The following is an 11,829-nucleotide window of genomic DNA, read 5'->3' as shown; positions in this document are numbered from 1 at the left end:
AAAAAAAAAAAGCAAACGCCCGCTCGCGCTGGTTGTTCCCGGCTTCGGCCAGCTAACATTGGTACCCTCCCTCTAGGTGCTCTGAGTCGGCTGAGCGTCCTTTCAGAAGAGCTGCAAGAGAAAGAGTCGGAGCTCCTGTCGCAGGTCCGCCGCGCCGAGATTCAACATGACCAGACTCTCGAGACCCTCGGCCGCAAGCTCGACCAGTCCATGGCCCAGTTCGAGGCTCTCGACTTGACTCTCAACAACCCCGGGCCTACCGCCAATGGAAACACCCGCGCTGACGGAGGCGGAAACATTGCCGTGCAGATTGGCGAGAAGCTCGAGGAGCTCGATCGGAAACGGAGGAAGGCGCAGGACGCTAACTTCCTGATCCAATGTTGGATGGAGGTGACCGAAACGGGCCAGCTGACCTCCCTCGAGGAGATACAGCGCCAGGGTGGCGCCGAGAACAAGGTGCGGTGCGCCGTCATTGCCCGCCAGCTGATGCGCATCAGCCAGCGCCTCGATCCGGCGTCCTGGGGGCAGGCGACTACCAACGGCTTCCGGGGAAACGGCATCACCAACGGCGTCACAGGCACGAACCGGCGACACAACACGAGGGAGGCGCTCGAAAAGTTCTCGGAGCTGCTAGAGCAGGACCTGCTCAAGCAGTTCAACAACAGTTACCGCCGGCAGAACTTTGACGACATGATGGACTGCGCAAGGGTGCTCTACGACTTCAACGGCGGCGCCAGCGTCATCGCGGCCTTCGTCAACCAGCATCAATTCTTCATCGACCGAGACCAACTGATCACGGACGAGGTGACCATGGACGGGGAGACGTGGGATCAGCTTGCAGATCCCGACTCGGAACCGCCCGGTGTTGAGCCAAGCCTCCAGTCGCTGGTGGATGAGGTCAGGATCGTGATGCAGGAAGAGTCGTTCATCATCAAGAGGGCGTTCCCCTACTACGAAACCGTCCTGATCAAATTCATACAGCGCGTCTTCCAGCAGTCCATCCAGCAGAGGCTGGAAATGGTCCTGGACAAGGCGACTACCATCTCCAGCCTGGCCTTCCTGCGCTCGTTACATTCATCCCGCGCCTACATCAGCGCTTTGGTCGAGGACCTGAAGACCCATGGTCTGACCGAGCACCCGGAGCCGTGTTCGGCCCAGATCTCACAGACACTGGACCAGCAACTCGAGGAGTTGTTCGTGCCGTATCTGGTTGGCAACTCGTATATTGAGCGCGAGAAGCGGAGCCTGGAAGAAATGTACAATTCCCTGCTCTTCAAGTTCACCATCTACCACTCGAGGCGGAAGAAGGCGCCGACGGGGTTCATGGCTGCCATCGCACAACAGGGCACACAGCTCATCGCCTCGGCCAAGGACGCCTACATGGAGCGCTTGGAATCCTCAGATCTCACGCCAACGCAGAAACGGACCATGCTTCGTGTCGCCGGCGTTCAAGACAGCAGCAGCAACAAGAACGATATCGAGGTGTCGGAGGAGGATGGCGTCCTCAGCGTCGCCAACGCAAAGCGAATGATCGGCTGGCTCGCCGAGAGCGTCCGGCGCACTCTTGAGATGGGCTCCTCGAGCGAGACGCCCAAGGACGTCAACATCCTCCTCAACTTGCTCCTGACCACCATGGGCCAAGTCTACGTCGAGACCGCCCTCGATGCGGCCCTTGACCAGGCCACGTCGCAGGAGAACTCCAAGACCGAGCCCGACCTTTCCTACCTCCCCAACCTCCGTCCGGCCGTCACCATCACCAACCTGATGTCCCGCTTCATCAACACCGTCCTTATCCGCCTTGCCGAATCCAACACCACCGTCCGCCGCAGCATGGAAGCTCAGTCCAAGGTGGCCATTGAGAACACGGAGCGCAAAGTGAATGCGGTCATCAAGTCCACACTAGACGTCGCCATCAACTGGGTAGTCAAGCTCCTGTCACAGCAGAAAAAGGTCGACTTCCGCCCCAAAGACAACGACCTCGAGGGGCTAGTCGACTCCCTGCAGACCCCGACCTGCCAAGCCATATGCACCTTCCTCTCCAAGGTAGCCGCCTGCGTCCGCCAGGCGATCGATGGCCGCAACCTCGAGGTGTTCTCGTCCGAGCTCGCGCTGGCCGTGCACCGGCTGCTGTTTGAGCACTTCAAAAAGTTCCACGTCAACGCCACGGGCGGCCTGATGGTGACCAAGGACATTGCCAAGTACGTGTCGACGGTGAAGGAGTGGCCGCTCACCAAGGAGGTGGAGCAGAGCCTCGAGCTGCTGACCGAGGTGGGATATCTGTTCATCATCGGACCCGAGGCCCTCAGGGAACGGTCGCGGAACTTGGCGTCCGGCTCGGCGGGCGCGGGCGCTTCCGGAAGCGGCAAGAAGCTGGGCAAGGCCGACTTCAAGGCTTTCGTGCAGAAGCGGGAGGATGCGTCGAGTGTTGGGGTGCAGGGCGTCTTGAGCGGATTGTGATTTGGGAATGTGAGCAACAGAGTTTGCTTTTGACGGCTCCCTCGATAACGTGCTGCCGTCTTTTTTTTAGTATGTATGTACACTAGCTGTACGCGTTATCGGCATTGTTCGTCCTTTTGGGTTTGGGAGGTGTTGAACCTTGAATGATATCAATTGGGCTCGGTTGACCCAAGGTATCCCACACACACACACACACACACACACACACACTCACACACACACACACACACTCACACACACACACGTCAGTTTCTGGAGACCGCAAGTTGTGGACTTTGGTGCTGTTTCCCCTTTCTTCTGGGCCTCATCGTTAGTAGTCATTACGTTGCATACATATATATATATATATATAAATACCCTCATCTATCTTACAGATCCCCTCGGGCCATCAAATCTAGGTATAGTCATACAAACCTGCCCTGACCTCGACTTCCAACCACACCACATTTTTCCCGATTCTTCTAAACATCGTACAATCCACAACTCATATATAACCTTCCGAGGACAGGGCAAGGTGGGATGAAAGAGAGATGTTGGGTAAATGGTCCCCGGCCACGGTTCCTCCCGCCGTCGCACCGACCGTGCCTCTCTCTCTCTCTCTCTCTCTCTCTCTCTCTAGACCTTCTTAAGGAGCCTCACAAAAATCTGGTTGGTATGCACATTCACGTTTGACAATTCCACCTCGAACACGTCGCCGGGTTTCACGTTCGCGATCCTCTCGACGCCGTTCATGTCTCCGAGCTCGACGGTGGCGGGCTGGTCGAACCAGTCGATCCGGCCCTTGACCAGGCGGCCGCCGACGACGTCCGAGGCGGCGAAGCGGAACGTCCGGGGCAGCGGCGACGAGCCCTCGCCGAAGCGCCAGGCGCGCACCAGCGCCTGCAGGATCCACTGGCTGTTGCCGTCGACGTTGTCGAGCAGCTTGCCGTGGCGCTCGCGGATGCGCTGGCGGGGGAGGACGGTGTCCTCGAGGTCCTTCTTGGAGAAGGGCAGGAAGCCGCGCGACTCCTTCTTTGCCGCTTTTCCTTGCTGAGCAGCCGCGGCGGTGCCGGCCGCGTCGTTGCTGCTGCTTGAGAACTTCCTGACGGCCAGGGACTTGCCGCGGCGGTGCTCTTCCAGGAGGGCCGCCTCGATCTGCCAGTGCACGAGCAGGTCGAGGTAGCGGCGGAGCGGGGAGGTCACCTTGGTGTACAGGTCCAGGCCCATGGACAGGTTGGGCGCCGGGGTGGTCGAGACGTCGTAGCCTCCGACGAGGCTGCGGAGGGTGTGCCAGTCTTCGGCCGACGGGTTCTTGCCGGCCAGCAGCTGGGGGTAGAAGACGTCGCGGTTGAAGGCCCGTAACGCCTCCGCGTTCTGGCCGGCCAGCAGCTGCACGCGGTAGGGAATGGGAATGTCTCGCTCGTAGCACCAGCGAGCGCCGACCTCGCCGGCCAGCTGCATCAGGCTGCTGACGAGAGGGCTGCCTTGAGTGGCGTATGCGACGCGGATGTATGGGTCGCCGGCGTAGAAGGCAGAGCCACCGTTGGTTCCTCCCGGCGAGACCCCGTCTAGCGAGACCTCGGCCTTGGGCTTGGGCAGGTAGACGGGGGTAGCCCCGTTGTCGAGACGGACGCGCTGGATGGCCGCGGCAAGCTTCGATAGCGTCACGAGTTCGTTCCTCTGCGCCATCGACAGGCCGTCAGGAGTGGTCATGCTCCTCACGGAGCGACCGTCTCCTGTAGGGCGCGTCCCGACTTCGAAGACTTGGGGTGGCACCGCCGAGGGATCAGCATCACCCACGACGGCAGACACGTCTTCCGGAGTGATGTAGACGACATCCCGAAGGATGCCGGGCGTCACCTTGCTGTCGAGCAGACGACCCGTCTCGTCGACCCGAGCGCTGAAGGTAAGGGTCGGTCGGCCGGGGCCCAAGGAGAAGGTATCCCGGACGTCGTCGCGGTCGAACATGCGCTGGTAGAAGCCGGCAAGATAGTTGGTCTGCGCTCTCAGGGCTCCTTGCTTAGCAAGCTCGCTGTCGGGCGCGATGCGGGAAGCCGGATCGGCGACGTGAATGTGGATCCAATACTCGCCGTTACCGGCGGGCTCGAGCGAGATCCCATCGTCCACGTCGAGGGTGTCGGCCGAGTCTATGCAGTAAGCGGTCGAGCGAGCGAAGTCCTGCCGGAGATCGGCAAGCTGATCAGGGCCAAGCTCGGCAGCCGCAGCTTCGGAGGCCGGGGCCGGCAGAAGCCCGGCGTGCCGGTCAAGCTGCTGCTCCGGGAGGCGCAGAGCATGGCGGGCGCTGACGTCCCACGGGGGGATCCAGCCTATCTCCTGTAAAAAGGTCCAGCCGGTGGTGCTGTCGAGAATCGCATCGTCGTAGCGTTGGAGGGCGCGCAAGATGGAGGCACCGATCCAGTGGCAACGCGAGCCGGGGCGGAAGCCGCCTGCTGCAGCCCAGTGCTCTATGAACTTGATCACGGAGAGACTGGTCTCGGACCACGCGGGGATGTTGAGGGCGGCAGGCCCGGAACGGCGCCCCTTGGAAGGACCTATCATGCCGTGCGGTGACCAGTCACGGTCCTTCCGGGCCTGGTCTATCAGGTCCCGCGCTTGCTCGAGGAAGCCGGTCAACGTGGGCGAGGATGCGGGGTGGCGCTTGCTGGCCTTGCTCCGGCCGCTGCTGAGCTCGTAGTAGTCACGGACCAGCTTCTCGACATGGGCGACGTTTCCCTGCACCTCGGCCGAGCGGAGGGCGAACATGTAGGACTCGTGATGGCGGGCGCCCCGGTCCAGGGCGCTGAAAGCGACGTCCTCGGCCTCGACGACGGAGTAGACAGCGTACAAGGCCTCTGGAGGGAAGGCGCCTTTGTTCCGCTTGAGGCTGGCGGGAAGCAGAGCGTCGGCGATCTCGCGCAGGCTGAGCAACCTTTCTCGCTTCCCGAATTGCGTCTGAGCGCGGCTCAGCCTTTCCACGTAGGTCTGGTGGATGAGGCGGGAGGCGGCTTGGAAGGTGTGCATCTTGCGGATCAGAGAGGCGGCAAGGTCGCGGGAGGGCCCGATGTTGAGGTCCTGCAGCTCGTTGAGCTCGGCACTGGAGGGAGACAGCGAGGGGATTGCATCGACGACGGCGCGAAGCTCGGCGGGGTCCTCGACAAACTTTTTGACGACAAAGCCGGTGCGGATAGCCCTGCTCGTGAACCACTTGCCGGTGTTGGTGTAGAAGTGGAAATGGCCGTTGAAGTTGCCCAGGCAGATGGCCAAGAGACGGATCTTCCACGAGCTCGAGCTGACTTCGACGAGGTCGCCGGCCTGGAGCACCGAACCGGTCTGGCCCAGATCGACTATGTCGACGCCATCAAAGTGCGGCCGCGTGGAGTCGTCGTCCTGGGCAGCGACATCCAGGCTGAAGGTCAGATCGCCCCGGCTCTTGGTGTAGGTGTTGCCGACGGTGCCGGCGACGGGTTCGTCGATGAGAACGGCGGGGGGGCGACCCGGGTTCTGAGCTTCCCATATCCCGAGCTGCTGGCGGATGCGGCTCTGTTGGGAAGGCGAGCGTAGGGTTCTGGGCTGATGCACCCAGTCGGACTTCAGGTCGGCGGTCAGATCGGCGGTCAGATCGGCGGCCGGGTCGGAAGCCGTACGGGATGTCGGGATCTCGGTGGACACGAAACGGAGCTGGAGACGGCCATGGCGGGCGAGGGCCCGGAGCAGCACCGGATTTTTTCGGGGCGCTGCTGTTGCTGCCAGTGTTGAGAAGGCCGCGGTCGCGGTCGCGGTCGCGGTCGTGGTCGCGCTCGCGGAGGCAGGCGTCAAACGCCTTGGGAGCAGACACCTCCAGCAGACATAATAACTCTGGCTGCTGCGCCGCATCATCTTGACGTTCCGGGGGACGAGGTCGTGCAGACCAGACAATGCGCCGCTAGTTAATAATAGGTGGTACTCCGTACGGAGTAATCCGTACACGCATTCATTAAAAAATGCCACAAAAAAATCTCCATGATGCGCGCCGCAGCCCACCCAGAATCGCCCCGCTATAACGCGCTGTCAGGTGAAGCCCAGGTGCCAACCAGTGGTTCAACGGCAGGTGATGGACCCCTAACCCTTGATTCAGTTCGCTCCCATATCACGGATCATGTCTACTCTGAGTATTCCGTACGGAGATTGGCTACTGTTTACTTACACCCCAGCGTACCTTCAGTGCACCACAACTACGCATGTATCCCATCTATATGTAATTTGTACGGATCACCTCATAGCTCCTTCAAGTTTGTTAGTATGATTTGGGAAGAATACACAGCGCACACATCACGCTACACTTGCGTGCCAATTCGGCAAGTCTGCTTTTCGTCAGCTCGAGGCCCTGCTATTACTACGACGATTACCGTGTGCATACAGAGAGTTACGGATTGGCTCCCTAGATATGTGTACGTAGTAATTACAGCGCAAACTGCTTTGCATCCCAACGTATGACATCCATCTCGACACTCACCGCTGAAAGCCAATTTCATTTTCACTCCTCCTTCTCCGCCACGGTTCTCGGCCTTATTACCAATATACACAGTATATAGTATTTCGCACAAGTGTAATCAATTGGCAAACCTTGGCAGGGCCTGGAATCTGGTGTTCGGGTTTTTCTCCGCATTTGCGCTTCCAATCGTCCAGCCGGAGCATCCATCGTATCCAGAAAGGGGCTCTCATCCTCCTCAATGATCTACGCGGCCTCGATTCACCTCTACACTACACAATAAATAGATCCGGGCATCGGGGGCAAGAGGAGGCGCAATTGCCGATTCGGATGATGATTAGCGATCTACTAGCGTTTCCCTCGTGTCAATTTGCCGCCCAGAGTCCATGGTCTGGCTAGCCCAAAGTTGCACGGTCCCCTGACCGCGACCCACAGGCAAGCGTGCCCAGTTCAACTAGTTACATGGTATGAGGGTCCACCAGACTCCTCGCCCAGTTGAGCTCCAGCCAAGGCACTGCGGTTCTAGTGTACGTAGTATGTTGCACCGGTGCGAGTTGGATAATTAAACTACCAAGCTTGCTAGAACTTTTGGTCGGCCTTGTCACCAAGGTAAAGCGGGCAGTAGGCGCAGTCGAAGATGAATTCCAAAACAGCATCTGCCATATATGCGTGAGGCGCGCTGTTGGGAAGATGATTATGTTAACCCGTATGTACGGATATGCATACGCGCAAGAGTACAAGTACGGATGTACATGTACACTAGGGAATCTCGGCGCTGACGAAGAATTCGAGAAAACGACACCCTGAAACAAACGGCCTGAATAAATGCGGTGTGGTGGTGGCTTGGGCTTCCAAGGGGTGGAGTTAGCGTAGCCCAGCAGCTGTCCCAACTAATGTCGCTTATTTTATTCTCACAGCATCGCAACCATTCACCGTCCTCACCCTTCTTTTTGCTGTTTCCGACCATGCGCGCTAATAACTAACGAATTGGCGGCATGAACAACGCGCGGGGAACTGTGACAGCGTCTCCTCTTCTCTATCGAGACAACTCCTGACACCCGTGTATGTACGTACTGTGTGTACTGTGCACCAGCTCGGAAAGTACCCTTCGGGCTTTTCCTCTAATTAACAATGGGCAGTCATCTCCCGTCATTTCCAATTGGCCAATCGTGCCGCATTGGACGACGGCAGTCCGGAGGTGACGCTAGCGCAAGGGCACCGCATTCCCAGAATCATCGGAAATGCAGGTACCAACGGACGCTTGCGGTGCAAAGGAGGGAAGAACGCTGCACAAAACAGAAAGCTAACGAACACTGCATCGCCCGACATATGCACATGGTACAACTCTTATACACGTCGCCGTCTGTGCAGTCCATACACCGAGTATTTATTGTGCCGGGGAACTTACATAGTGACGCGCACCAAGAGTGTAGGTAATGCCAGCTTTGAAAATGGGATTCGCCCCTTGCATTATGTAGTCAAGCCTGGCTTGCTCTCTGGAGCAAGTTGACCGGTTTGTATGTATGTGTGTGTGCGTGTGTGCGTGTGTGTGTGTCTTTCGTGGTTAAAAAGCAGGAAGAGACCCCTGGGCAACCTACTACAGGCCTGGTCTGTAATCCGTAGTGTACGCAGTAGGCAGTAATGAGCGCTCCACTCAGCAGCCCCGGCTCACCGCCAGCGTTGGAGCTGGCCCAGCGTCTGATTGGACAGACCCTGGCATGGTGAGGGCGCATCGTTCTAGGTGCCAAGCCAGGCTACCCTGGCGTCTGCGCTCGTACTTGGCACTAATTACCGCTCTCCACCCCATTCCCGCGAATTTTGTTCCTGGCTTCCCCTTTTCCCCCCGAGATTGCCAATTGGTGATATAGTCAGGCCGAAAGCATCCATCCGCGCTTTCGTCGTTCGTTCGCTCGTTCCCTTTCTTTCCGCACCACCGCTTCACTCCTTTAGCGGGCACTCGTTTCTCCAGACCGCAAAAAACACCACGCAGCCAAGCGTGGCAGAAGGAACAGGAACAGAAACAAAAACAAAGACAACAAAGGCGACTCGATACGGTCTCTGAATCACTCATCTCCCAAGATGAAGGCAGCTGTGATGGCCGCCGCTGCGGCGGTTCTCGCCAATGGCGCGAGCGCGGCCCGGGTTCACGGGCACCGCCATGCGCACGCCCTATTTAAGAGGGGCGACACCGGTGAAGTGTGCACTCCGGGCTGCACCACCATCTACTCCACCATCACCGGTGAACCGACCCGTACGTTGCACTCCCCCGAAGGCGGCCCCCCAACCCGGCCGAGCGAAACAAGATTGGGCAGCACGGCAAGCAACACCAGAGGCTAACAGAAAGGGTATCATGATGCAGTTCTCCCGCCGGCGCCGACACCCACCACCACGGCCGCTCCCGAGCCCACCACGACGAGCGGGCCCATCCTCGTCCCGACGCCGATCCAGCAGACCTGCCCGACTCCCGGCACCTACACCTTCCCCGCGACGACCGTCGTCCTGACCGAGACGACCACCGTCTGCGGCGCGTCTTCGACCGAGGTCCCGAGCGGCACTCACACCCTCGGCGGCGTCACCACCGTCGTCGAGACGGCCACCACCGTCGTCTGCCCCGTGGCCACCACCGAGACCCAGAATGGCGTCGTTACCAGCGTCATCAAGACCACCACCTACGTCTGCCCGTCGGCCGGTACCTACACCATTGCCCCCATCACCACCGTCGTCCCCAGCGTCACCACCGTAGTCGTGCCCGTCGTCGAGACGTACTGCCCGGGTACCTACACCGCCCCGGAGCTCGTCACCACCGTCACCGAGACCAGCGTGATCGTCACCTGCCCCTTCACTTCGGTCACCCCCGTCGAGCCCACTTCGGCCCCGGCTCCCACTTCGGAGCCCGCCGAGCCAACTTCGGCCCCGGCTCCCACTTCGGAACCCGCCGAGCCGGCCCCCGCCCCTCCCTCGTCCTCGTCGTCGTCGTCGTCCAAGGCGGCCCCGTCCCCGTCTTCGTCCCCTTCGTCTCCGTCCAAGGGCCCTAATCCCGACAACAACGGCAAGCGGTGGGCCATGACCTACACCCCGTACGCCGAGACTGCTGAGGGCGGCTGCAAGAGCGCCTCCGAGGTGATGGACGATGTCGCCGCCATTGCCAAGGCGGGTTTCAAGGCCCTCCGTGTCTACTCGACCGACTGCGACACCCTGCCCAACGTTGGTGCCGCTGCTCGCGCCCACGGCCTCCGCCTGATTGTCGGCATCTTCATCGGCAAGGTCGGCTGCGACAACAACAGCCCCGACGTCGCCGACCAGATCAGCGCCCTCAAGGAGTGGAAGCAGTGGGATCTCGTCGACCTGTGCGTCGTCGGCAACGAGGCCCTCTTCAACGGCTTCTGCTCCGTCTCCGAGCTCGCCAGCCTCATCAGCCGCGTCAAGTCGGAGCTCGGCTCGGTCGGTTATAACGGCCCCTTCACCACCACCGACGTCGTCGCCGCCTGGACTAATAACGACGTCTCGGCCATCTGCAACGCCATCGACGTCACCGCCACCAACGCCCACGCCTACTTCAACGCCGACACCGAGCCCGCCGATGCCGGCAAGTTCGTCGCCGGCCAGCTGGCCATAGTCGAGAAGGTCTGCGGCAAGCCCGGCTACGTCATGGAGACCGGCTGGCCCTCGGCGGGCAACTGCAACGGCGTCGCCTGCGCCGGCGAGACTGAGCAGGCCACCGCCATCCACTCCATCGAGCAGGAGCTCGGCAACAAGGCCGTCTTCTTCTCCTTCCGCAACGACCCGTGGAAGCAGCCCGGCGAGTGCAACTGCGAGCAGCACTGGGGCTGCGCCAACGTCTTCGGCGTTTAAGCTCTCTTCGCGCCCGGCTACCTCCTCCCACTTGTGGGCAGCTTATGTTTCCAAAATATATAAATTCTATTTCTCAACCGGCAGCTACGCCCCGTCTCCCGTCATGGTCTAAGCCTGTATATATACATATATATGTATCTCCATGTTCACCCACTCCTCGTCGGTGGCCTGTCAAGCAAACGTATTTATATATGTATGTACACCCCGCTAGGTCGAGGGCAATGAGAAATCCGCTGCAGTTGGAAATACCCACAAAGGAGAGACACCCAACCGGCGTTTTGCGCAATAGACGAAAGGGAGAAACAAAACTTGGGGTAGTGTGTGCTGTTGTCCGGCGTGGAGTTCGTTATGATGTCGTTTATGATTTAACCGAGCACACCGTACTTCCTATTCGTAATGTGTATATAATTGAACCTGACCTTAGTTTCTTTCCTCTCGGCGTGTTGTCAGCCAGTCCCCTCTGTCTTCTGTACCTGCCGAATAAGTCAGTCCCCCAACCTGTCCGGGTTGCCCGTATGCATCGACTACTCTGACGTGACCACTACCATTGCTTTTCCTGGAGAGTACCTAGGGGTGCCTACGCATTAGGTTCAAGGCTGAGAAAGATGGTCCCCGGGTAATCCGAGCACCGAAGTCTGCTTTTGGCAAAAAAAAAAAAAAAAAAAAAAAAAAAAAAAAAAAAAAAAAAAAAAAAAAAAAAAAAAAGCGCGGGACAGGGCGCGAGACGAGACGTCCGTAGCTCCCTTCTACGCCACTAGCCCCTGCGCGAGACGCGGAACACCAGGTCTTTACTTGTTTGCTTCAATTCCTATGCCATAATATAGGTGCCGAGAGTGGGCGTAGCCACGACGAGGGAATGGCCCGGGCAAGAGTTCCCGTCAGTGTCGGGTATCGTGTCTTGTCTGGGAAGAACTTGCCGCCGCCGCCGCCGCCGCCGCTACTGCTGCCGGTAATGTGTGAGGCATGACTGGCTTCCTTCCCATCGTATGTAATTCGTAGTTACGAATACACTACGGAGTCCCAGGGGAAGGAATAACACACAAGCCCATCCCCATTCATGATCTCGTAGCGCG

The 11,829-nt window shown here is 59.2% G+C and overlaps 3 protein-coding genes across 3 annotated transcripts in view; 2 read left to right on the top strand and 1 right to left on the bottom strand.

The window, feature by feature from the left end:
• The window catches only part of P884DRAFT_328730 (exocyst complex component Sec10-like protein), a 3,280-nt gene extending 468 nt beyond the window's left edge, over window positions 1–2,812 (top strand). Inside the window, exon 2 of the mRNA XM_069445603.1 lies at window positions 77–2,812. Within this exon, the coding sequence (XP_069298878.1) occupies window positions 77–2,457 (2,381 nt within the window). The 3' untranslated portion in view covers window positions 2,458–2,812. The remainder of the gene's footprint in view (window positions 1–76) is intronic.
• A 2-nt stretch (window positions 2,813–2,814) lies between these two features.
• On the bottom strand, window positions 2,815–6,390 carry P884DRAFT_257929 (uncharacterized protein). The gene has a single exon (XM_069441198.1). The coding sequence runs from the start codon at window positions 6,310–6,312 to the stop codon at window positions 3,073–3,075; it is 3,240 nt and encodes a 1,079-aa protein (XP_069298877.1). The 5' UTR covers window positions 6,313–6,390; the 3' UTR covers window positions 2,815–3,072.
• A 2,593-nt stretch (window positions 6,391–8,983) lies between these two features.
• P884DRAFT_197033 (glycoside hydrolase superfamily) lies at window positions 8,984–10,756 on the top strand (the record flags this gene model as incomplete). The annotated part of the gene is made up of 3 exons (XM_069438029.1): window positions 8,984–9,155; window positions 9,264–9,760; window positions 9,797–10,756. 3 exons carry the CDS (start codon window positions 8,984–8,986, stop codon window positions 10,754–10,756), a joined length of 1,629 nt encoding a protein of 542 aa, XP_069298876.1.
• Window positions 10,757–11,829: the final 1,073 nt, after the last annotated feature.

Source organism: Thermothelomyces heterothallicus, assembly GCF_042370625.1.
Source record: "Thermothelomyces heterothallicus CBS 202.75 unplaced genomic scaffold P884_scaffold_7, whole genome shotgun sequence".
NCBI classification, from domain to species: domain Eukaryota; kingdom Fungi; phylum Ascomycota; class Sordariomycetes; order Sordariales; family Chaetomiaceae; genus Thermothelomyces; species Thermothelomyces heterothallicus.
This window is presented reverse-complemented; position numbering and strand designations above follow the sequence as displayed.

Excerpts from the sequence above, each read along its gene's own strand:
- P884DRAFT_257929 (XM_069441198.1), bottom strand. The coding sequence starts at position 6,312 with ATGATGCGGCGCAGCAGCCAGAGTTATTATGTCTGCTGGAGGTGTCTG.